The sequence below is a fragment of the Chiloscyllium plagiosum genome, chromosome 42 (assembly GCF_004010195.1).
Source record: "Chiloscyllium plagiosum isolate BGI_BamShark_2017 chromosome 42, ASM401019v2, whole genome shotgun sequence".
NCBI classification, from domain to species: domain Eukaryota; kingdom Metazoa; phylum Chordata; class Chondrichthyes; order Orectolobiformes; family Hemiscylliidae; genus Chiloscyllium; species Chiloscyllium plagiosum.
Genome location: NC_057751.1, coordinates 15,938,168 through 15,964,634, shown reverse-complemented (window position 1 = coordinate 15,964,634; position 26,467 = coordinate 15,938,168). Strand labels below are relative to the sequence as shown.

The following is a 26,467-nucleotide window of genomic DNA, read 5'->3' as shown; positions in this document are numbered from 1 at the left end:
GCCTTTCACATTACCTTCCCCCCCCCCCACCCCGGCCGAAAGAAAACGCATATGAGTCTGCCCGTTCCGCCGGTTACTCTTTTGAATTTTTATTTCCCCACTTTTGACGTTGAGAGACAGCGCTCCAGGTTTAGCAGAGGCCCATTTCCCTCACCAGAGTCTGCCTTTCTTGTTAAGAGGGAAAGTCCTTCCCTCTCTTTTCCCCCTTCCCCAGACGGAAAGATTTGCCTTGGAGACACACACACACACACATACACATACACACACAGATAAACCCTCAGCCTTGTCTGTTTTGTGGGCCCGACTGACTTCTGTTTTTAAATATAAAACGTTCATTTACTTATTTAACCGTTTTAAACCGTCATTGACGTTCCTTTTTGCCCCTCTCTTCAGAACTGAGGCGAGGAGTAATTTCTTCACCCAGAGCGTGGTAAATCTGTGGAACTCATTGACACAGAAGGCTGTGGAGGCCAACCCTTGACTCTATTTAAGATAGGTCCTTGATTCGTCAGGGGATCAAATGTTTGAGGGGTGAAGGCAGGAGAATGGGGTTGAGAAAAACATCAGCCATGATCGAATGGTGGAGCAGACTGATGGCATAGTTCTGCTCCTATATCTTCGCAATGCACGTTGAGCAAGCCTTAAATTGGGAGTTGAGAAAGACCAAATGCATTTCTTTCTCTTTCTGCCCTCATGTTTCACATGGGTCAAAACACCCCGAGTTGCTCATTTCGTATCTTTCAAACTCTCCTGGGATTTTACATTTATAGATGTGACGGGTGCCTGTTCCCTCCCACGCATTTGTGGAGTTCCAGAGGATGTTGCAAATTAGTGTTCGCAAATAAAACAAGTATGTTAAAAAGATTGGGTGGGGAAACTGTTGTTGCTCAGTCATCTTAAGTGATTTTTATGTTTGAATGGATAAGTAATATGATTTTATATGTTAGTTTGAACACTTTATACTTTTAATCTTTTTTGGAATAAAGCCTTGATGCTGAGTTATAAGTTCAATAGATTATATTTGAATTATATTTATGTAAGTGCAGATAGCACCATAGCTTAAATTGGGAGTTGAGATAGACCCCCATGTTTCACATGGGTTGAAACACCCCAAGTTGCTCCTTTCGTGTCTTTAGTGTTTCTTGGTATCATCTTGAATTCCTTCCTTTGAGGGTCTCTTGTCTGCGAAGACGACAGTGTAGGAAGGCATGCGCAGTTGAGCATACAGAAGCAACTATGGTCTCTCTCTCTCTCTCTCTCTTTTTCTTTCTTTCTCTCTCTCTCTTTCTCTCTCTCTCTTTCTCTCTCTCTCCTTAAATTTGAGTGTTTAGGATGATGATCACTGTGAATTTGAGAACCTGTTGAATTGTCTGCTGTGCCAGTTAGATTTTAAGGCAAGTCCTTTCCAGATAAAAACCAAAAATATTGTCAGTGCATGTATTGGTTTTCAGTCTTCGATGCATGACCTGTATGTATTCAATCGCAACTGAAGTTGAACTGGTCCTTTCATAATCAGGCATTTAGACTATGTCGAGAGAGGAGATATAATTTTGTGTCAAGTTGTGCAACGCGCGCAGATTTTGAAGGAATGATTTCATTACAAGTTGAGAGTTTTTTTTAGTCTTGACTTGAAATTGTAATTCTTTCTGTTGGAACCTGAGCTGAGCTGTTGAAAACAGTATAATCTTGGGCAAAAATAGCACATTATGAACTTAATGTTGTACACTTGACTCAGTGTATCAGCAGCAATACATGAAAAAAATTTCATTCTGTGCCTTTGACTGTTCAGAGTAGTTAATACGTTGCACATTGCTTCTGCCACCAGCTCTTTGCTGTTCTATTACTGAAATAATTTTCCAGATACGCAGCTCAGAAAAACCAAATTAATAATTGCTGAGTGTTTTTCAAGTTAAGTGCACATTGCATGAAAAGTTCACCTATCTGGTGTGTACCTTATTAAATTCTTCATCATAGAGCTTTCTTTTCATGGTGATAGCCTGATTGGAAAGTTTGCTTCTGTTGTTAAGAACGTTGTGTGGACAGTGGTAACAATAAGGTTGGATGTAAATGCTCGACAACCTTCCTCTTCTGTACACCATTTTGTTGCATTTAATTTTTCCCATACTCTATTTTTGGATTTTAACTTCAGTGTAATTCTTGCATGTCAGAACCTGTTCTGTTACTTCAGCCACAGAGCATGCCTTCCCTTGTGATTGCATGAGAGCGAACTACATCTGTTATGACATAAAATCTGTTTCTCAGTATTTTATCTTAGTCACACTGTTCCCAGTTGATAGGTGCTACCCTAGACCAATCAATTTCAATGTGTACTTGTTTAATAATGCAGTTACATTGTCTTTTGGCATTCCAACAATGATGGGCACGTCAAAAATACTTATTTGGTTGTCAAGTGCTTTGGGTAGTCCTAAGGTTATGAAAAGCATGTAAGCACAAATTCTTTTTTCAGTTTGTTAGCCGTGGATTCTCTGCCACAGTCTTTTTGAAATCAACAGCTGGGAGCTTGTTGTGGGAGTGTTACCTGCTTATTCATGCTTTGCATTTTTACTCCTGTTTTCATCCTGTTTGGTTATTTCGATTACATAAAATTAATATGGGATTAATATAGAGAGAGAGAGATCAAAGTTTAATTTGACCGTTGAACAGATATGGTTCTTTAAGTAAATGGTAAGACTAAACTGATGAACTACAGTTTAAACTCTTGTGTTTGCTGTCTATTTTTCACAAGAATCATGAAATCCATTGTCAAAAATTGCAAAGGAAGTACAGTGTTGTCATTGATTCTGCACTCTTAAGTCTAAAGAAACTGATCTCCAAAGGCTTGTAGGGATATTGACCCAAGTCATGGTTTTCTTGCCAGTATAGAATTAAAGTTAGGTTCGGTGAATTGGCTGCGCTAAATTGCCCGTAGTGTTAGGTGAAGGGGTAAATGTAGGGGATTGGGCCTGGGTGGGTTGCTCTTCGGAGGGTTGGTGTGGACTTGTTTCCACACTGTAAGTAATCTAATCTAAAAAAAAGTTGCTGGCCTCTATTCTCCTTCCCTGTATCCTCCTTGACAGATCCCAAGTCTCTTGTATTAAGAAGTGTCCTCATTTAGTAAACTGGAGAATAAGTTAATTTCTCAGTCTGTTCTAAGAAGATAAAATTTATTTATGTGGTTCTTGGATGTTCTCACTGAGGCTATTTTCCAATGAACATTGAAATGTTTAACACAAAAACATGCCGATCATGGCTTTTTTTGTTTAAAAACTGTCACTAAACATTGCTTGCCTTGAGTAGAAGTAGTCTTTTTAAAAAAAAAAATCCATGGGAAAACAGCTTTTTAAGTTGCTCATCTTTAGTATACTGTGGAAAATTTTCACTCAGTTAATACCATAACAGCTTTCTTCCAGAGCATGTTGTCAACATGGCCAGGATATGTGTGTAATATTGTACACCACTCCTGGTACTTCAAAGGGTATAGTAACTGAAACAAAATGTAATCTTAGTTGAGCACAGTCCTAATATCAAAAATGGCAGGTGGTGTAACACTGTAGCTTTCTGAAAGGATGAACACGTGTTAACTTGGCTTTGTTTGCAATGAAGTTGCTAATGCTGAAATTGCAGAAAAGGACAACTGTTTACATGTTAACTTGGCAGCATTTTAAGTTGAAGAAAATGTCTGAGCATGGGTATCCTTTGGCAAGTCCACTGAAAGATGGGTCCTGCCAACAGTCTATCTCTTTATTTTTTAAATGTTGCAAACTTGAGGATGGGGGTATCCCTAGCTCCATCCCTGGACTCACAAAGATAGCATCCATCACACTTTATTCCTGTAGCGCTTGCAAAATGGTAGATACTGGAGAGGAGTGATCCCTGTTGCAATGTGCAAATGCTCGTGTCAGGTAAGAACAAAATAACTTTGCTGTACCTAAGTAGTCAGCCAGAACACGCTGTTCAAGTTCTCGTGGGAAAGGTCATTATTTGGGTAAGCCACTGGAGGTGTGCCACTACCTGTGCAGTCATACCATAGCATGATCTTACCGCCAATAGAGCTGGAGATAAAGCTGTTGTAAAATCCAATGTCTTGTCATGTTTGTGTTCATGATTTTGGTGGGGGAGCTTTTAAAGCTTTTAAAGCACTTGGTAAAAGTGGGAGCTTGAATGTTTCAGCATTGCTGTGGTTTCCTTAAACTGAAATAATGCAGTTACTGACATATACTAGTGCAGTACACACGCTCTTGCGAATCACAATAATTTAACTTGAATAGTTTTAAATAGCTTTCACTCGTCATCTGAGGCAAAGCGAGCCAAGGGTTTTTAAATATTTTCCGCTGTTTTTAGTTGCTATGTTTCAGGAGTAGGTTGCCAAAGTGAGGCAATTTTCCCTCATCTGTCATATCTGTGGAGTGTAACAACTTATGATTTTCTGTTCTGATCTCGAATCTGTGAAAATCCTGACATTTCTTTGGCCAGCTTCTTGAGTTTAGTTCGAGTTGCTGGAAATTTTCTTTGCAAAACGCTTAATCCCACTTCTGCGTGATAATGAAAACTTAGTTAAATCTCTGTTCATATTCTGCACTGTTGTGATCTATTTACTCTCCTGCTATGTTAGAGAACGTACTTTTTTGAGAGGTTTTGGGTCGTTGTGCATTGTAATCTTTTCTACTGTTCATGAATGTGATCGATGTGGATCACGAACAAGACCAGCATGACCAATGGAGAATTTGTGGCAAAAATTAAGAACGTTATTTCCCAAAAGTTTTGGAATGACACAGTAGAGGTAAGGCTATTCATCTCATTGTACCTGGTCTGGCCCTTCATGAAACAATCAAATTCATCCCACCGTGCTCCTTGCCCATAACATTTTGATTTTTATTCTGTCAAGTATTTATTCAATTCCTGTTCCCTCCACTTTGTCAGAGATTTGCATTCCAGATCACAACAACTTTTTTTTTTAAAAGGGACCTCTGCTTTCTCTTGTTTCTTTTGCCATTCATCTATTTTTATCTCCTCAGAGTTAACGCTAGTTTCTCTTTATTTGCTCTATGATTTTTAAAGTTTTCAGCAAATCTCCTATTTGCCATCCCTGCTTATTTATTTTACCATTTTCCAGCAGGAACAGATGCTTACTGTTGCAATATTTCAATCTCTGAGCACCTTCCCGAAACCATGAGCTTGATGGAAGAATTCCAGGAGACCACTACACACCTTTTCATCAAACCCTCAAATTAATATCGTGGTGAAATTTTCTGCATTTTTACTTCGGTTTTGGTTAGAAATTTATACTTTGCACTTTCACTTTTTTTGGGGGGGGGAATGTTTTTGTTTGTTGAGGAATGGAACCATTCGCTGGACTTCCTTCTCAGGACAGTAAGGCAGCTGATTTGTAAGATGCAGTATGTCTTTTTAAAAACTAGGTATTCCAGTGAGAGTTTCAGAAAGTAATGAGGAGGGAAGCAAAATAACAAGGTACAGTTTGGATCTTTTAGTCTCTCTGTACTAAGAATGCAGGACTACTGTCTTCAAGTAATTGAATGACAAACTTTGCATTGTGAAGAACTCTGATAGTTCCGCAGGTGCAAGTTCTTAAGTGGCTTTAGTTCGTGTTTGTGTCACTTAGTTACTCAGTGATCACCCCCAGCAAAATAATTATTTTATATAATGCCCCTGTTTATATACAGCGTTATTATTGTTGTTTGAACCCACCATGAACATAGCCGGACCAGCCAGGTAAATACTGAGTACAAGAACAAGGCAGAGGCTGGATACTCACCAAGTAACTTCCCGGAGGCTTTCCAACCTGTGTGAGGCAGAAGTCAGCACCATCACTTTCCTTAGCTTCTGTTTGCAGTGCATGGTCTGCTTGTTACAATGCCTTTAGAGTTGCCATGTGAACGTACCTCAAAGGGAACGTTGTTTGCACACTGTCTGAGTGATCTCAACCTGACACATGGTCGATTGCTGCACGGTTGTTGGCTTTGTGGGACCATCGGTCAGGAGTCTGGTGAAATACTTGTCACTTCTTAGATGAATGCTGTTCCAAGTATACTCTTGAAGTTCAACACTATCCAGTACAGTCTGTTGGATTGCAACCCCATCCACACCTTAAACATTTATGACCACCACCACCATCAGACACATGCATACAGAAACGTGCGCAGCCGCACCCCCTCTGGTCTGGAGTGTGTACTGTCCATAAGTTGATGGATATGAGGTGCAAGTGGGCTGTTTGGTCTTAGATGATGTCGAGCTTCTTGAGTGTTGTTGAAGCTGCACTTGTCCAGACAAATGGGGAGTGTCACACTTGTGGTTTGTAGCCTTGAAGCTGGTAGACAGGCTTTGACCAGGAGGTGAGACAGTTGCTGCAGCATTCTCGACCTCTGACCAGCTATTGTAGCCATTGGATTTATACAGGTCAGATGCAGTTCAGTGTCTTTGTCATGGTAATCTGCGGATGTTGATATTGAAGTGATTGCAATGATTTTTGAATGTCATGGGGAGATGCTTTGATTCTCTTGCAGGCGGTCATTTATATGGACTTCAGTAAAGCATTCAGGTTTCCTCGTGGTAGACTGGTTAGCAAGGTTAGATCACATTTGGATACAAAACTGGCTCGAGGGGAGAAGACAGAGGGTTGTTTTTCAGACTGGTGGTCTGTGACTAGCGGTGTGTCACAAGGATTGGTGGAGGGTCCACTGCCTTTCCTCACTTACATAAATGATGTGGATGTGAATGTAGTGGGTATGGTTAGTAAGTTTGCAGATAACATCAAATATGGAGGGGTAGAGAACCGTGAAGAAGGTTACCTCTGAGTATAATGGAATTTTGACCAGATGGACCAATGGTCTGAGGAGTGGCAAATGGAGTTTAATTTAGATAAATGCGAGGTACTGCATTTTAGAAAGACAAATCAGGGCAGGACTTAGACACTTAATGGTGAGGTCCTTGGAGTGCAGGTTCATAGTTCCTTGAAAGTGGAATCGCAGATAGATTGAATAGTGAAGAAGGTGTTTGGTATGCTTGCCTTTATTACTGCACTGACTAAATGTACATGGTTCAGCCACTTTTCGAGTATTGTGTGCAATTCTGGTCTCCTTGCGGTAGAAAATATGTTGTGAAACTTGAAAGAGTCAGAAAAGATTTAGAAGGATGTTGCCAGGGTTGGAGGGTTAGAGGTATAGGGTGAGGCTGAATAGGCTGGGGCTGTTTTCCCTGGAGTGTCGGAGGCTGAGGGGTGACCTTATCGAGGTTTATAAAATCACGAGGGGCATGGTGAGGGCAAATAGACAAGGTCTTTTTCCTGGGGTGGGGGAGTCCAGAATGAGAGGTGAGAGGGGAAATATTTAAAAGGCATTTAAGGGTGAACAAGCTGTCAGAGGAAGCGGTAGAGGCTGGTACAATTACAACATATAAAAGACATGTGGATAAGCATAAGAACCTGAAGGATTTCGAGGGGCATGGGCCAACTGCTGGCATGTTGGATGAGATTTGTGTAGGATATCAGTGTAGGACGAGTTGAGCCGAAGGATTTGTTTCCGTGCTGTATATCTCTGTGACTTGATGAATATGAGTAATACTGGATCTCACATAACTTGGAGAATATAGAATGGGGATTGTCTGGCTTAAACTCAGTTGTAGGGTCATGGTTTTAATTGAGTAAAATGTTGGTAGGGTCGCTTGTATCAGCACTTGTTAAAAATTCAAACAAACGAGCCTACCTGGTGTTGAGTGAAAGCAGCAGTTGATGTCGTTCTGTTTGATCAAGGAGAACCCTGATTACAGGTTTCACATTTATGTTCTTGCTTAAATTGAACCACTGTCCTGATTTGAAATACTGTTCCAAAGGTTATGGATACTGGAGTCAGGTTTTCCTTCAGAAGTGAGTGAAAGAATAGTATTTCGGCAACATTTGTTGCAGTTGGCTTTGTGTTGATGAAATTTTTGAATGTTTTCCTGAATTGTTATTCTATTGTCTGTTTTTTTGGAAAGTACTTCTGAATGGACACAAAGATTGAAAATGTTTCCCATGTGTATGGGTTGTATGTGCACAGTTAGAATTTGTTCAGAATAATAGTGTCTTTACATTCCCATGTGCCTTTTTTCAGTGTACCTTCATGAAAAACTAGTTGAAATTTTTGAGGTTATTTCATGTTAAAGTGTCAGCGTGTGGATCATCAAACCGTAAAACTTTAAAACTGAAAATCTCCTGTGGGAGACCTTAGTCCTGTCTGAGCAATGGATCTGAATCAAACCTTTTTCCCTTCATTTGGTTTACTTTGCTATTTTTATATTCAGTTATATTCTGAGTAGTGTGCATGCGAGATTTGTGGTGGAGATTTATGTTGTTATACCCACTTGTGCTAGTTTATAATTTTGTTGCTTTGTTGAGCGCTGATTCAAAACTTGGCGGTGGTGTATTCAGTGTTGAAACAGGAAGAGATGTTTTACAGTGCCAAATGTCATAGGCTAGCTAGATCATGAATAAAGACTATTTAAGGTACAGATAAAGGATATATACATGGCCTTTTGAATTCAAACCCATCTTTTCAACATGTCTGTCTTAACCATGCATGATGTCTGCTTTTGAATCCATTCTGCCAGTATTTTCTTCCCTTGTACCTTTCCCCACGTGACTTTCTCAAAGCATAACCATTTCAATCTTTTCGACATCTATATCTGCCTTCTACAGCTTGACCTTCTATTCAACGTTATTGATCCCCATATTTTTACGGTGTTATTCCAGACTTTTTTTTAGAACTAGTAGAATTCTAGTTTCCATGTTCTAATCAAGATCCCCTGGAATATATTGTCATTGTCGTCATCTTGTTAAACTGCTTTGATTTTGCAGCACTTGTCTGCAGAAGCAGTACTACACCAGCCTCTGGCATCTTGCTCTCCAATTTTGCCATGGATCTGGAGTGTGCAAGTAGTCAGCAATGGGAGATGACAATACCTTCTCCATGATAACCCTTAACACCGGTATGCTGCATTCTCAGCCCCGACTATACTTGTTATACATACGACTGTGTGGCTAGATTCTTTCCCAGCTCCATTTACAAGTTTGCAAAGACTTAACTGTATAGCTCAGATCTCAGGCACTGATGAGATGGAGCACAGGAAGGAGGTAGAATGCTTAACGGCATGGTGGAAAGATAACAAGCTCTCTATCAACGTCAGCAAAATGAAGGAGCTTGTCGTGGACTTCAGGAACTGGAGTGGAGGATACGTACCTGTCTGCATCAGTTGCGCTGATGTGGAGATGGTCATGAGCATCAAGTTCCTCGGAGTGACGATCACCAACAATCTTTCTTGATCCACCCACATTGACACTACAGTCAAAAAAGCCCAGCAATGTCTTTATTTCTTCAGGAAGCTAAGGAAATTCAGCGTGTCCATAAAGACTGTTATCATTCTATCTGGATGCATCACGGTGTGGTATGGCACCTGCTCTTCCCAAGCCCGCAAGAAACTAGAGTTGTAAACGCAGCCCAGTCCATGTCCTGTACCAGTCTCCCATCCATACTTCATGCTGCATTGGGAAAGCAACTGACATAATCAAAGACCCAGCCCACCCTGTTTATACTTTGTTCCACCGGTCAGAAGTTATGAAAGTTTGTATCCAAGTACGAACAGATTCAAGAACAGCTTCTTCCCTGCTGTTATCAGACTTGTGAATGCACCCTCTTTAATGTTAATGTTTATCTCTCTCTGCGCCATCTCGGCAGCTTGTAACGCTGTAATCTGCACTCTGTTCTGTTACACTGATGTGTTTGTAAATTACTGTCTGCATATAAAGCACATAAGGCAACACTTTTCACTATCTTGGTAAATGTGACAGGAGTAAATCAAATTAGCAACTGCATTCACAACTCACAAAGCATCTGTCGAAGCAATGCTGACTTGAAACATGAACTGTTTCTGTCTGTGGAGATGCTGTCTGCCTCACTGACTATTTCCAGCATTTTCTCTACCTAGATGTCTATTGGCTGAATAAGTGAAATCAGTTCAAAAAAAAGCAAAAAAAATGCCAGAAATACTGAGGTGTGAAGTGAGGAACAAAGTTAACTTTCCAATTTGGTGACCTTTAATCAGAACTGGACAAATCAGGTTGTTAGGCGAAAGTGAGACTGCAGATACTGGAGACTAGAGTTGAGAGTGTGGTGCTGGAAAAGCACAGCAGGTCAGGCAGCATCCAAGGAGCAGGAGAATGGACATTTCGGGCAAAGGCCCTTCTTGGTCCAGTGCCTATTCCATTGATTGAAGTTCGGCAATTTAACTTCTGTTAAAGCACTCTTAGACTTGAATAAACTTACGGTTTACTGTTTAAAAAGTTTGTCCTTTTATTAACTTGGCAATTATTTATGCCTTCTGTACTATTTAAGTTGCTTTGAAATCTGGTTCTGCACTCGTTCAAAGTTTTATCGTAATCATTGTAAAGATGTTTACAACAAGACAAAATTACTTAAGACTAAATGAAGACTTTCTTTATTAAATGTTATTTTGCAAGACTGGCACTCCATAAACAGCAGGAGAGACCCCTTTACCTAGAGAGTCATATAGATATAAAATTCACTGTGATTGAGTGGTTGAGCAGAAACTGTGTCAACCTTCTGGATTTGAATAGTGCAGTGTAAAATGGAGATTGAATGGAAAGGTGGTCAGGTTCAATAAATGTGGTTAAACTATTTCTTGTGTGGAGAGTCAGTATTGACATTCAAATGTTAGGTGACTGACTTTAATTATGAATGTTTCCTTTATTCTTAAAGTGTAATTATTTTAAAATCTGCTTGTTAGCAATTTCTGTAATTTTAACATGCAATCAAACCTACAAATAAAACTGTTCTTTCAGATTTTATAAACTATAATTTACCAAATTTTCCCCAACTACTTCTGATTTTGAAGGGTATTGCAATTATCCCCAGACTGGACTTTAAGCCTTTACCTGTCAAAATGTGAGGAGGTTGCTGGTGATGTCCAAGTCCAGCATGATGTAACTTAGGCAAAAATATTTGTTTTGGAAGCGATGGTAAATCTTAATTCTCATCTTTTTCCAATGGAGGCCATTATTTCCCGATCGTATTTAAGTAAAGCTAAGTCTCCATAAACACAGAGCATTTTCCCCATCTGCTTTCTTGTTTTCAAAGACCTGACGGAGAGATTTTTAAAAAATGTAAACTAGTTGAAAAAGGTCAAAAGTTTTTGTTAAATTGAAAATCTGGTCTGAACACTGAAATTATCGAGTCTTAGAGATTTACAGTAACTAAGCTAATTTAGTCCTATTTGCCAGCACTTGGCCCATATCCCTGTAAACTGTTCCTATTCATATACCCATCCAGATGCCTTTGAAATGTTGTAATTGTACCAGCCTCCTCTGGTAGCTCATTCCAAACACTCACCACCCTCTGTGAAAAACTTGTCCCTTAGGTCATTTTTAAATATTTCCCCTCTCGCCTTAAACCTATTCCCTCTAGTTCGGGACTCCCCCACCCGAGGGAAACAACCTTGTCTGTTTACCCTATCTATGCCACTTGTGATGTTATAAACCTCTGAAAGGCCACCCCTCAGCCTCCGACGCTCCAGGGAAAAGAGCCCCAGCCTATTCAGCCTCGCCCTTTAGCTCAAACCCTCCAACCCTTACAACATGTTTGTAATCTTTTCTGAACCCTTGCAAGCTTTACAACTTCCTTCTCAGAGGAGTGGGACCATTGTTTGGTAATGCATTGGTGTGGCAAATTGGGTGGCTTTTGACGCTGAGCTTAGGGTAAGGTTACCCTCCTTTGTGTTTGGTTGGAGAAAACCAGTTAAGACTGTGTAATGGAACTGTTTGTAGATGAGGTTTTGAATGTGCAAAGTTTCGAGGCTTTTCCAGGCAAGTTAATGAATGTGTGTGAATGAGTTCATTACCTTGAGTGGTCACTTTTTATTCATATTTTGATAGCTACGTGGGAAATCTCTCCAGAGATGTGACAGAAGCTCTCATTCTTCAACTTTTCAGTCAGATTGGACCATGCAAAAGCTGTAAGATGATTGTTGAGGTATGACGACTTGTTTTAAAGAAATAAAAACTGTCACGTTTATTAATTGAAAGGATGCATCTTTGCATGAATTGATTAAATCCCAGTATTTGTGATAAGAGGAGATACAGGAAGTTATCATTTTCAGTTCTACTTAAACATTATTCAGAAATTTGGATGGTAATATATGGCCCTTGTAACATGACAAAAATAAAACTTCTGTCCACTTAAGAGCCGTTCAATTTTACATTGCAGAAGGAAGCCATTCAGCCCATCGTGTCTGTTCTTGCTTCTGATAATGGTGATTTAGAGGTTCCGATGTTGGACTGGAGTGTACAAAGTTAGAAAAATCACACAACACCAGGTTTATTTGGAAGCACTAGCTTTCATAGCGCTGCCTTTTCATCAGGTGGTTGTGGAAAAGGCAGTGCCTCGAAAGCTAGTGCTTCCAATTAAACCTGTTGGACTATAACCTGTTGTTGTGCAATTATTAACTTTGTTTCTGATTAAGTTACCAGGCTTTATCGTGTTGTAACCTTTGGTCTCGCTTGTACAAAGCATTCTTTGCATTGCAATTTGAAATCTTGAATATAAGAATTGGGAGAATTTTCCACACAAACCTAATGTATTGATTTCTTTGTCAAAGGATGGAGAGCAATTACTCATGAACGTTTTCCATCTGTGTCAAATTTTCTTGGTTCACCCTGCCATGCCTGTAATGTCACCCCTGTCCTGAGCATGTTTGTGTTGCTAGCTTGTTGCACATCCGAACGAAGGCAATCTGACATTTGATGAGAGTTGGTCTTATCCATAGAGTCAGAGCTGTACAGCATGGAAACAGACCCTTTGCTCCAATTCATCTATGCCAACCAGTTATCCTAAATTAATTTAGTCCCATTTGCCAGCATTTGGCCCATGTCCGACTAAACCCTTCCTAATCATGTATCCATCCAGATGCCTTTTAAATGCAGTAATTGTACCAGCTTCCACCACTCTTCTGGCAGCTCGTTCCATACACACACCTCCCTCTATGTGCAAACGTTGCCCTGCAGATCCCCCCTCACCATAGTTTTGGACTCCCCAAAAAGACCTTGACTATTCACCCTATCCATGCCCCTCAAGATTTCTATAAATCTATATAAGGTCACCCCTCAGCCTTATCCATGGAAATCTTTTGGCGTGCCACAACTGGTCAGGGGTTAGGGCGAAGGAAGTTTAACATATGTTATGTAGAAGTGTCTGTGTCAGGTGAGAAGCTGTCAGGTTTGTCTGTGCTGCATGCAAATGCATGCTATGCTATGTAGGCTTGCAAAGGAATAATCCCTGTGCTTGCAGTAAGTAGCATCATATTCAGAAGAGAAGTAAAGGAAATACTAATTTGATTCTCTGCCAGAGTTTCTGACTTGCTCAGTTCAGCTGACATCACCCTAGTTTCGTCATAAGTTCTGAAATCACAGCACTTTTGAGATATGTTGAATTTTTCTTGCTTATTTGCTCTAGCATGCTCCACGGCCCCTACGAAATTCCTCTTGAAATAATTAATCTAGTTTTGCTTCCGTCTCCTAACAGACTGGCAATGATCCATATTGCTTTGTGGAATTCTATGAGCACCGGCATGCAGCAGCAGCATTGGCAGCGATGAATGGACGGAAGATTATGGGTAAGGTAAGCTATCATCTCGTGCAACGGTGAGTTGTAATTGCAACATGTGACTTCACCCTTTTATGGGTTCTCTCTTCAAGAAAGGAAACGTGCATAACGCTACTACTTTTAAACTCGAATAATTCGCACATCTCCCCTGTCATCTGTAAAACATGTCTTTTCATTTTAGAAAAGCTGCACAATTGCCTCTCTGGGCCAAGCATGTTTCCATGTAAAAGGGGCATGTTTTTTTTATTCCACAGGGATGAAAATTGAAGCTGAAAATGCAAAATAATTGTAACCAGAATTGAAGCCACATTTGGGATTTGAAACAATGCAAGAAATTTGTTGTTCAAGCCAATTTTTATTATTATGTCCCAAAAGTGTAGTAACATTTTGAGGAAATAAATTGAAAAAGAAAATTGTTGCAAGTCTGGAGTGTAAAAATATGGAAAGGAAATGCATACTTTTGATCATAAGTTTTATGATAATTACAATTGGCAGTCTCATGAAGCCCAAATAGAAGTCGTAAAACTGAATCAAATGTCATTTTTCAAAGTAAACGCAGCATGATTTTGCTATGTTGGTGCACATTTAAGTTGGAATCTTAAATTCAGAAATGGGATTGTCACTGAATGCGTTACAAGGCAATGAATCTCTGAGCATTTTCCATCATAAAGTGACTGGATGTTAGTCTGGCCTTTATTTTCACTGTTGTGAATAGAGTTGTATGTACAACAAAGTTTCTCAACTAATCTTTGTCTTTAACATGAGAGATCAGTCCTTGATTTGTTTGCTACATGTAGTACTGGTGTTGCTGCCAACTATGCCAACCTGTTGAATAACCTAAAAGTAAAACCTTTCACTTAAAGCCTCACTGTTTAGCTTGTCAAAAGGTGTCACCAGGGGCTTGCTTGAGCGAAATGTTGCTTAATGCTGACGAAAAGATGCATGTGAATACTGAAAATCTGGATGAGAAAGTGAGAATGCACCAGTGGCACAGCACATCAGAGGACAAAGTTAATGGAGTGCTCAAAAAGACAAACCTTTCAGGAGTTGCCATGCACAGCTGCAACTCTGTTCAGTGTATTTTTGGCAGAGTGTAAGCTCAATCCAGTGCTCTTGGCAGAGATAGGACAATTCCAGTACTTGTGGAATGTGCTACTGATCAAATTTGTTCCTGGGGCTGAGGGCATCACTGGCTGGGCCAGAATTTATTGCTGCCTGTGGTTAGCTTGGCAAAGGTGATGGTGAGCTCCCTTTGTGGACCACTGCAGAAGGACCCATAATGAGATCTGCATGGAAACCAAAGGAGGGTACTCGCAAGTTGATGCCAGTGAAGCAACAAGTGTGCTTAGTGTATCAGTCATTAGGAAAAATGCAATTGATGTCAAGTGTAATTCTGATGTATAATATTGAATCTTTGATTTGGAAGGCAAGACTTGTTGGCAGTTGCAGCAACCAGCAAAGCTATCTGTGAATAGATCAATGATTTTACGCATGCCTATATTGTTACAGGTATTGATCCAGCCACTTCATAATGCATCCTATGTAAATAAAAACACAATCTGAAAAAACTTTAATGCCTGTCCTGTGATGTTATATGTCTTCAGGTTGAGGTGTCACAGTTAGCTGTAATGTCCTTTGCCCCACATCCTGCTTCTTCAGTCTCACAAATGCATTCAGCTACACACCACAAAACAGTAAGGAAACATCTTTCTAATTGTGATAAATACAATGTAAAAATTGTATGCTAATAGTCCTCACATCCTATCTGATGGTAGAATTGCTGCTGCCCATGTGTTCTGTGTACAAGAGAACATTCAATACTGCGTCTCCATCCTCTGTTGCACAATGGGTGCCTTCTCTTAATCTTTGTCAATTTGGCAATCTTGATTATTGTCATTTGCCCATATTGACGATGATTATAATGTGTCAGTCATGAGATACCAGCCTTGTAAAACAAAATTTTAAATCATTGCTGTGTATATAATGGTTTATGTTATCCATTTCTTATTTATTAAATTGGTCCCTCGGCAGTGTTAGCTTTGTAGTGCACTCTAGACTAGCTGCTGCTGTAAGTTCACCTAAACTGCAGTTCAGATATTATTTGCACCAGTTATATATGTGTCAAGTTTCAGTGAAATGTAAAAGAGGGCAGCAATTAAATTTTGCAAGTATTTAACACTGTGTGGCGGGGGAGGGGGAGAGAGAGAGAGAGAGAACTGAGCTAAATAAAGGCAATATCGATGCAGACTAAGATGTAGTTGGTGGATGTCTAATACTTGATTGAATAAAATTGGCTATTTTGTTCTAACCTCTGAAATAATTTTCAGGAAGTCAAAGTGAACTGGGCAACAACTCCAAGTAGCCAGAAGAAAGACACAAGTAGTAAGTATTGCCTTAACATTTTCCTTTTGAAACTCAACTTCATTCAGTTAGTGTAGCAAGCCTTTTGCAAAATGTTTTTGAGGGTGCAGCCATTTGTGATTGTAAACATTTTCATGTCAATCCTGCATTGAAACCCAGGCAGCTGGAAGTGAAGGCATGGACCAGCATCAAATGATTAGGGGTTCAATTTATGTGTAAAGCATTCTATTATCTGCTTATTGATAATGTTATTGAAACTCAAGTGACAGAAACCTAGAGATAGCATAACAGACTTGCAGTTTTGCAATTTCTCAGTCGTATATTTAATATCATCTGTTAGCCAGAGTCCATGTATGAATTCAAACCATTGATTCTTTCTATTTGTGAATTTGCCACTTCACATATAGATCTGAAATTTAAAATGCTTCAGTGAAAAGGTTGGGATTTTTATTTTACTTTGTCTGACATGCTGTTGCCTCCTGTGTTGACCTCTGAAGTCAACAGCTTCACTCATGTCAGATCAGAAGAAGACAGCTTTTTCCTCAGTCCAGAAATGTCCACTTCATGAAGAAAAATATTTTGCCTTGATGGATGCTGTTGGCATCAGACCTGCTGAGTTTTTCCAGCACTTTGTTTTTGTTTCAGCTCTTCAGCATCCACAGTTCGTTGTTTTTAGTCTTGTGTTTCTGTTCAGTCTCTGACATTGCGAGATTTTATCATTTCAGCGTTGTCGGCTTTTCTGTTAAACTGGGAGCAAATGGTTTATAATTTGAATTTTGAACAGATCATTTCCATGTATTTGTTGGCGACTTAAGTCCAGAAATCACCACAGAAGATATAAAAGCAGCATTTGCACCTTTTGGAAGAATATCGTAAGTACATTTTCGTGTAATTTGTTTGCAGTTTGGACTAAGTGTTAAATGACGCTTCAAGCATGAAGCATTATTTCTTGATCATTTTAGTCTTCTGTTTGAATTAATGTAGTGACGTCTTCACCGTCATCCAAAACCTCTAACTCTCTGTTAAATGTAAGAGAATTGAAAGCAACTGCATTAAAGTAAGCAAGCAGATGCTCTCAATCCACTTTCCTCAGCAGTACCGTATAGTAGTTGGTACATATATGGCTGGTTCACACTTGTGAAAGAAATTTTTATCCAATATTTTCCATGTAACTGCACTTGCAGTTTTCATTAATAAACCACTCTGCGGTTCAAGTCACTGGAAACTGTGATTCTGAAAACCCAAACTTTTTTTTTAATCACTTTAATAAGAAAAACTTCTTCTGAAGTTTCAAAAAATATCCATTGCTTGAAAGTTGTGAACAATTCTTTCCAAGTTAAATTCTATTATCTCATGTGAGACAATGAAAAATAATAGGAGCCACTTGAACTCTTGAGAAAGTTTAATCTTCAGTTTAATTACGTGCTGTGTTGCATGCAAGTCATTGATGAGAAAACAAAAGTCTACTTATTTTTGTGAATGCAACTATTTTTGAGCGATTGTTTGAAGGAATGTTGAACTTAAAAGAACTATTTCTAAGTGTACCCAAATTTTTTTCTCCACGTAAACCAGTTCGAAGCATTCTTTTCTACTTGAGAAAGAAGATGTCAATCCTTAAATGGTTTATTTGCAGCTCACTTGCAGTTTAACTCCTCACAGTTCATTTTTTAGATCTTCCGTTTGCATGGAATAATTTGTAAAATTCCATTGCACGAGATTTGACAAGCTTCTGCAAATCTCTTGCTCTGGACATTATGAACAGTTTGTACTGAAAATGTGAATGATCCATGTTCGCTGAGGGTCAGCTGTCTTAACCATCTCCTTCCGTGCCACATTGGCTAATAGGAAGGTTGCCTGTCTCTTCGACTAGATGTCATTGACAGTTTAACAGCTGGTGCTGAATTATTTTTTACCTCTTCGAATATATTCTTTCACTTGCATTATGATATGAATCCAGTTTATATTCCAAAACCTTAAAACTTGAATTTTGGTTTTAAAAACTGTTAGTTGTCTCTAAAAGTATCTTTCATTTCTGAAGATGTTAGTTAAATGCGGTATCTTGAGGCCCCCTACAATTTTGTTTAAGCAAAACATGCAGTCTTTTTCTATTGTGTTCATGGAGTTAGAGGTTGCAGATTGTGCAAAAACCATTTATCTGGTGTAGTCTTGCAGAAGCTGAAAACGGTAGGAAGCTAATGGCATACACGGTGGGCGGCACGGTGGCACAGTGGTTAGCAGAGTGAACCCGCCAGAGACCCGGGTTCAATTCCCGACTCAGGCGACTGACTGTGTGGAGTTTGCACGTTCTCCCCGTGTCTGCGTGGGTTTCCTCCGGGTGCTCCGGTTTCCTCCCACAGTCCAAAGATGTGCAGGTTAGGTGAATTGGCCATACTAAATTGCCCGTAGTGTTAGGTAAGGGGTAAATGTAGGGGTATGGGTGGGTTTCGCTTCGGCGGGTCGATGTGGACTTGTTGGGCCGAAGGGCCTGTTTCCACACTGTAATCTAATCTAATCTACAGCCCTGTTTACTGTGTGAGGGCTGCAGAAGCTGGTTCTTTAAGTAGATTTCTGAAGCTGTTTATTTTCGGATGTAAGTTTGCTCGCTGAGTTGGAAGGTTTGTTGTCAGATGTTTCGTTACTATACTATGTAACATCATCAGTGAGCCTCTGGTGAAGTGCTGGTGCTATGTCCCACTTTCTGTTCGTGTTTAGATTTCTTTGGGTGGGTGATGTCATTTCTGGTTCTTTTTCTCCGAGGTCCAAATCAATGTGTTCATTGATAAGAGTTCGGTTGGAATGCTGTGCTTCAAGGAGTTCTTTTGTGTGTCTGTTTGGCTTGTCCTGTGTTGTCCCAGTCAAAGTGGTGTCCTCCTTTGTCTGTATAAGGATACGAGTGATAGTGGGTCATGGATTTTTTTAGGCGAGTTGATGTTCAAGTATCCTGATGGCTAGTTTTCTGCCTGTTTGTTGGTCGGTTTGTGGGCTGCCATGATGCCAACAGGTCTGAGTAGTCTGGAAGTAATTACAGAGATGAATTTGATGTAGGGTAAAGTGACGAGGGTTTCTGGGTGCGTTGTGTCTGCTTATTTAGGTTTGTTGTTGAGGAATTGATGGTTTGTGTTTATTGGGTCCCTGTTCTTCTTGAATATGGTCTATAGGGATTTCTCTTCTGTTCTTTGTAGTTCCTGCAGTGTGTGGTGGCTTGTTGAAATAATGTCCTAATGCAGCTTTGTTTGTGGGTGCTGGGATGATTGCTTCTGTAGTTAAATATTTGGTCCATGTGTGTTTTCCTGTCTACACAGGTTTGAAGTTTCGCACTGAGTGTTTGCTCGGCTGTGACATGGCAGGATGTTGTTCTCTTTTGTGAATTTTATACCAATGAGTATATTATTGATGGTGTTGTAGGTTTCCACTAATTTGTTTCGTTTGGTGATGACCCAAGATGGATGGTTGGGAGAGCTGTTTTTTTTTTGAGTCTCTGCATTATTGCTTCTGCATTACCCAAATAAACCTAAACACATGAATAAAAAGTGGGATGTCACACCAGCGCTTCACCAGAGGCTCACTGATGATGTTACCAAGTATGGTGATGAAATGTCTGAAAATGAACCTTCCAGCTCAGCGAGCAAATTTACCTGAAGAAACTCAACCTGAGCTACAAATCTTTACAAAAATTATTTATTTTTCTCTTGGTCAGTCAAACTGTAACCTGTGTCGTGTTTTAGGTTGACGTCGGATATTTTTTGCAACTGGAATCAAACATTCCAGCGCACTCAGATTCTTTGAACGGTGCATTCTGCTTTATAAAACCTTGGAATGTGGCAGTTGATGTAATATAGAGAAGTTGGCATCAAATGCCACAACTGCAGACTAGGCAAAGGATTTATGTTCGGCCCTTAGTTGCATGTGCCGAGTGTTTGTGGCCTGTGGGTTTATTCCACAGATGTGAATTAAAATTTTGTTCACTGTTAAAATATTTTGGCATCTGAAAAGAAGGTGCGTTCCTGTTAAGCTGTGAAGAATCCAAAGGAAATGGACTGATGTTTTCACGTCGTTCCCAGTGGGCCTACATTTATGGTGTGAATTACTTTTGGAACCAGCCTATCGGAATAATTTGGAGTGAAGAACTGGTGATCACATGTGAAATATAGACTTGTATTCTGAATGATTTAACTCCAACTATTCAGTCTCAGGTAGACGTAAAAGATCTTCAGCATTTTTTTATAAGAGAGAAGGGAGCTCTTCTATTGTTCTCGATAGAATTTGCCACGAGAATAGGCAGTTTGCTAATTTTGCTTATTTCAGTTTGTGGGTCCTGATTGGAACAAATTGGCTGCTTCATTTCCTTTGATTGCAACAGTGATTGTGTTTTAAAAATAAAGATTGCCAACATTTCGGACGTCCTTGTGAAAGGTGTTGATTGTTTGATAAAGAAGCATCCTTTAATTTAACATGCTGGTTGAGTGTTATGTTTTGCTTTTTGCGGGCTGGCCCAGTTGAACACCTCACTGAGCAGTCAAAGCAGCCGAATTGTTCGGTAATAATTAATGAGGCACCAAATTGATTCGGATCATTTCCTTGGTGGTGTTTTGCAAAATCACAGGTAGCGGCTGTGAGCAGTGAGAGATGTAGCAACTTGCCTGCTTTTCAGAAATTAAAATCAAGTCCATTTCCAAAGGTATAAATTCTCTTTCTTTCATTTAAGCACCTTAGGTCCATATTTGATGTAGAAGCAAATCCATAAATTGCTGGAAAAACTCAGCAAGTCGAGCAGCATCTGGGGAGAGAAAGCTGCCTCTTTCGAAATGCATGTTGAGCTTTTGCAGCAATTTCTGGTTTTGTTTCTGATTTCCAGCATGCAGAGTTTTTTTTTTGTCTGATGTATAATGTTAGTTTCAAGGTTGGGAATCACGTCAGAGAAATGCCACCGAGGAGAGTATTAATTGTGGCAAGCAAAGTTTGATCTTGAACAGAAACGTTAATTCGGGTCAGCAATAATTTTGCTTGGATTTTTTTTTGTTTCCCTTTAAGAAACGTTGCCTTGTTTAATGTAACTCTGTACCTGTTACTTGGCTATATTCTAAATCTTTTGTTTCCACGTTTTCTGTTCAGGTAAGTACAATATACTTGATTTTCAGTGAAACTTGAAAAGTTTTAACAGCATTTTGTACAGACTGTGTCGTCAGGGCTCAACTCCTATGTTTCTTGGGCAATTTTAAATTTTTTTGAGTAATCGACTTAACGTTGCTTCAAGTATACTCAGCTAGAATGCCTCAAACGCTGAAAGCAACAAATGTAGTGCAGGCCTCTAGACCTGATAACCAGCTAATGGGCTGAAGACTTGTGCTCCAGCATGAGCCGGAACTGGGGCCCAACCATTTCAGTACACCAACCATTAAGAAATGGCCCGTGCATGCTTTTTCTTCATTAAAAGCAGGACAGCCATAATTCAGCCAGTTTTTGGATTAGTGATGCTGGAAGAGCACAGCAGTTCAGGCAGCACCCGAGGAGCAGCAAAATCGACGTTTCGGGCAAAAGCTCTTCACCAAGGGCTGCTGCTCCTCGGATGCTGCCTGAACTGCTGTGCTCTTCCAGCACCACTAATCCAAAATCTGGTTTCCAGCATCTGCAGTCATTGTTTTTACATCATTCAGCCAGTTGTTATCCCAGCGGTTCACACTCAACTGTCAGCAAAGAGGTGGGAGGTACTGTTAACAGGGCTGTCAAGCAGCACTCAGTGAGTAAGCTGATGCTCAATGTGTTTTCCACCAGTCTCATGTGCCACCAGACCCCTATTACTGTCGCCTTTCAGACATGGACGAAAGAGCTGAATTCGGAGATGAAATGGATTGACTGTCCTTTACACCAAGGCTGCATTTTATTGAATGGGACATCAAAGTTGAATTCAAAAGGGATCATATAAACTGTTAAATCATTTTGAGCCATACTGGCATGAAGGAAATTGGGTTTTGGTTGAAGTCTCAGGATATCATTGCAGAGGTTCCTCAGGGCAGTTGTAATGCCCTTGTTTAAAACAGGAATTGAGCAGCGAGGAGGAAACTCAGCTTAATTTCAGTCATTAGGAAAATAGTGGAATCTATTATTATTAAGGAAAAGAAGCATGCCTTTCTGCATCCGGCAGAGTGTAGTGTGGCAGTTCGGTAAGTGTGGGAATTGGAGTTAGTCTCTAGCCTTAGGATCTAGTACTAATTGCTAGTTCTTCGATAACATCAACTTTTTTAGTAGGGTTTATACCCACTGCTTTTGAGCTTTCCTTTGCAGAACTGGCACGTCAGCCCTGGAGATTTGATACAAGTTGATTTTGCAAAAATGGTTGCATTTCTCTGGTCAGAACAGATTTGTGTGTGAAGTGTTATTAGTCAGACAGCTGCTCGTTCCCTAATCAGGCAGAGCCTATGTTATTGCTGGTTAATTATGCGATACAGACCCTGTTGCCTTAATGTGGTAGAGAACATGGAAACACCAAAATTGGCAGAGGAGATTATGCCAGTATTCTGGTTGAAGAACGATACCTCCAAGTTGGCATCAAAACAAATATAATGGGCTGCCTGAGAGTAGAAGAGTGACGACCATTTGGATCAGGTTACTTTGTGAGATGAAATATTGTGGAATAATGCCTGTTGATGGTCGTCCCTAGTTTTTTCAGGTTTCTTTCCAGCACAGAATGGAAGGGTCATTAATCACTGCTACCATGAATAATTTGTGACTGAGAGTTTGTAGCTAGCTGCTGAAACTTTGCTGGTAAATGATCTGAGGGCGTGTGTGCGTGTAAGTGTGCAAATGTACCCACAGTTAAGAACTTGCAACTGCTCCTGTGCTATTGCTAGACACCAGTGACAGTTTGAATATGTGTGGTGACTGACACTTCATTTGAAAATGTGGGACCGCTTTGCAGGACCGTCTGTGAAATTGTCAGTATTTTAAGCTTGATGTTTAGGGTGTAGACTGTTTTTCTCTAACTTAGTCAATAACCACTCATTCATAAGTACCTCTGGACTTGACTATTTCTGTCCACTTCCACATTTGGACCCTGTGTAAACCAGGTTGTCCAAAGCTCTGTCATGCTCACGTGACATCTCTGCTCATTGACCTTGATCAGCTCCAGGTTGAGCAATGCCTTGATTTTAAAATTCTCACCCTTGTTTTTGAATCGTTCCAAGACATTGTCCCCGATTTATCTCTATAACCTTCCCAGCACCAAGCCCCTTCTGAGATTTCTGCACTCCTGTAATTCCTCCTGAACAGCCCAAGTCTGAACAGTGACACCATTTGAGAGGGTATGCTTTCAGGCGGCCTGTTCCAATTCTCTACATCGCTTTCCTCCTTTTAAGGCACTTACACCCTACCAGTTTGATAAAGCTTCTTGATCTATCAAGTACCACCTCATGATTCAGTGTTGTATTTTGATTTATAATTCTCCTGTGATGTGCCTTTGGTGAGTTGATTATGTTAAAAATCCTATAGAAATACTGCATAACTTGTTAGGCTGTGTTTAATCAACAAGGAACCGTTATTGATCTGTTTTGTCATGCCTTCTGCAGCTGTACAGGGCCCTGGTGAGACCACACCTGGAGTACTGCGTGCAGTTCTGGTCTCCAAATTTGAGGAAAGACATTCTGGCTATTGAGGGAGTGCAGCATAGGTTCACGAGGTCAATTCCTGGAATGGCGGGATTACCTTACACTGAAAGACTGAAGCGACTGGGCTTGTATACCCTTGAGTTTCGAAGACTGAGAGGGGATCTGATTGAGAAGTATAAGATTATGAAAGGATTGGACACTCTGGCAGCAGGGAACATGTTTCTGCTGATGGGTGAGTGCCAAACCAGAGGACATAGCTTAAAAATACGGGGTAGACCATTTAGGACAGAGATGAGGAGAAACTTCTTCACCCAGAGAGTGTTGGCTGTGTGGAATGCTCTGCCCCAGAGGGCAGTGGAGGCCCAGTCTTTTGATTCATTTAAGAAAGAGTTGGATAGAGCTCTCAAGGGTAGTGGAATCAAGGGTTATGGAGATAAGGCAGGAACAGGATACTGATTAGGAATGATCAGCCATGATTATATTGAATGGTGGTGCAGGCTTGAAGGGCTGAATGGCCTACTCCTGCACCTATTGTCTATTGCCTGTTTTGGCAGAGATCTGTGCAGAAGTTTCAAGTCAGTGTTTTTATATGTAAGAGGCAAGTTTGTTGGATGGGTTCAAAACTCTAAGCCGTGATATCCTCGTTAATAATTCATGTCTGCTTAAGTTGACCGGTCACAAATGATAGCATTTGGTTACTCATTGAAATGCTGTATGAGATAGTGTCACTGCATCAAAAGCTGCAATTGTGGCTGGCTTATGAGATAACTGTATATTTCAGCCAGTGCTTTTTGCTGAAATCTCCCTGACTGTATGTCTCCTTCTGAATGCTGTGCACTATTGAATTTCCAGTCTCCTGTGATCACGATAACACGACATCTTAAAGCATCTCGGTGAGGCAGAGAAATCTGTTGCAACTTGTTCAGGCGGTGGGAATTTACAGACCGGTTGGCTAGGGTGACAAATTTTCCAACTTCCTCACAACGCCTACCTTAACTTGAACAAACTCCGCTTCTGTCTTCGACAGGGACATTAGAAAATAATCACCATTGAATGTTTTGAAGATATTCTTGCAAAGGGCATGTTTGTGATGGTTGAACTTGGCTTCCAATATCCAAAGGTCTTGAGGAGTCTTGACGCAGTTCACTTGTTGTCTTGCACAACTTTGTGTTTGCAGAATGCCGTTTGTCTGTTCCATGTCGAAGGATTCATTATAAATATGATTGACTTAGCTTCATGACTTCAGAACTTCATGCACTTTAGTTTGAGGTGATATTGTGAATTTTTGTTTTCTTTTTCTTGACCAATGTGGATGTAGTTCAGAAACAAATAGAATTCCTTTCGCAACTTGATGATGAAGTTGCTGTTTGTTAGGTTTAACAAACAGCAACTCTTTCTTGATTTTTTTGGATTAGCTTTAGACGTTTAACAGATTGATAGACATATTGAATCAGGACAGCAAAAGACTTGAAGAGTTATAAGTGTTGAATTGTAAATGTGTAGTTTAGCCTGTCCAGAAGACCAGCCCATTCCCCCACTGCCCTGGACTGGGGAATAAGTCTAATGGGCATCAACTGCTTTCATCAGGTTGACCTTAAAGTGACCTACATGTCCAACACTGGCATTGGTAGTCATGGATTAAATCTTCTGTGCAGGGCACCTGGTTAGTATGCCATCTTGAGTTTTGTACAGTATTTTTTCTGTCAGAATGTTGAGTTTCTGTCGTTATTGTGTCTCGTTGCAATTGAACCAAATATTTGAGCAGCATGAGGTGCACTGAGGGTATTTGAATCATGATGTTTTACGTCTGCTGATGCAGGTCTTTGGGAAGCCGCACAGAAACTCGTTGAGAGCATGATTGTAGCACTGGATTGCCGAATGGATGTTTGTGCCACCATGTCAGACACAGTGGCGGGGTCTTTTTCTGTTCTTGTCAGGCTCGTTGGGCAATGCCAAACATAAGTGAGTTGTTTGAGACTGGATTGGAAATTTCCCTGGGAATTGCCAGGATTGTGTGGGGAGGTGGAAGAAAGCAGGCACCCACCTTTTGTGTTAAGAGCTGTGTCACATTGGAAATCAAAACTGGAAAATTGATGAAAGACAGAACTCACACAGAAGAATTTTCACAAATTCATGCATTCTGTGGTTAAAACTTGAAGAAATTGCTCACATCGTAACTTGATTGCTGCTTCACAACTTCCTTTAAAAGATGTGTGTGTTTGATGGGACTTTTGAGGTTTCTGTTGTGAACCTCAGATAAGACTTAAACTCTGAGGGGCCACTGAAAATAAGCCAGGTGTCAGGCTGTCTTCAAGGTGCAACTTAAGAGCAATGGGTTTCAAGTGATTGGAGCATTGAAGGTGCTGCACAAGATTAAACCTCGTGTGCTACAGTTTGTGTCCTCAACTCTTGATCCACATAGCGTTGGTCTTTGCGCATGTGATTGTTTGGTAATCTCGCATTAAAAGTGGAGTCCAAATCATTTTTATACTGAAGCATGTCAAAGATGTTACCAAAACATTCGCACCTGAAGGTAAAAACCACACTTGATTGATCTGAGCGGGAGATTTCTTTTTAAGTGTGCTTGAAATTTATTCTTGAGTTAATAAATTGCCTAAGAAACATTTTATGCAAACAATCTCCAAACTGGGGAAAGGAAGATACACCATAGTTGGGTTCAAAATCAATTTCAAATAATAGGGCTCTGGTTATTTTACAGACTGTCTCTGAAGAATGGACAGGAATTCCATGGCTAACTGCAAGGGACTGTCACAGTGGATAATCGTTCACTCAGTTGTAGATGTCTTATTTCCTTTTGTCTTTGTATACAGATATAATTGC

At 40.2% G+C, this 26,467-nt stretch overlaps 1 protein-coding gene across 5 annotated transcripts in view; it reads left to right on the top strand.

Moving 5' to 3' along the window:
* Nucleotides 1-26,467, top strand: part of tia1 (TIA1 cytotoxic granule-associated RNA binding protein) — a 42,175-nt gene that overhangs the window by 467 nt on the left and 15,241 nt on the right. The window contains exons 2-7 of one of the 5 annotated variants that reach the window (XM_043681613.1): nucleotides 5,114-5,271; nucleotides 11,939-12,035; nucleotides 13,584-13,679; nucleotides 15,269-15,358; nucleotides 15,992-16,046; nucleotides 16,810-16,897. In XM_043681613.1, the coding sequence (XP_043537548.1) occupies nucleotides 12,024-12,035; nucleotides 13,584-13,679; nucleotides 15,269-15,358; nucleotides 15,992-16,046; nucleotides 16,810-16,897 (341 nt within the window). In that variant the 5' untranslated portion in view covers nucleotides 5,114-5,271; nucleotides 11,939-12,023. The remainder of the gene's footprint in view (nucleotides 1-5,113; nucleotides 5,272-11,938; nucleotides 12,036-13,583; nucleotides 13,680-15,268; nucleotides 15,359-15,991; nucleotides 16,047-16,809; nucleotides 16,898-26,467) is intronic. The other 4 variants (XM_043681611.1, XM_043681615.1, XM_043681612.1 and 1 more) reach the window with 4 other exon arrangements.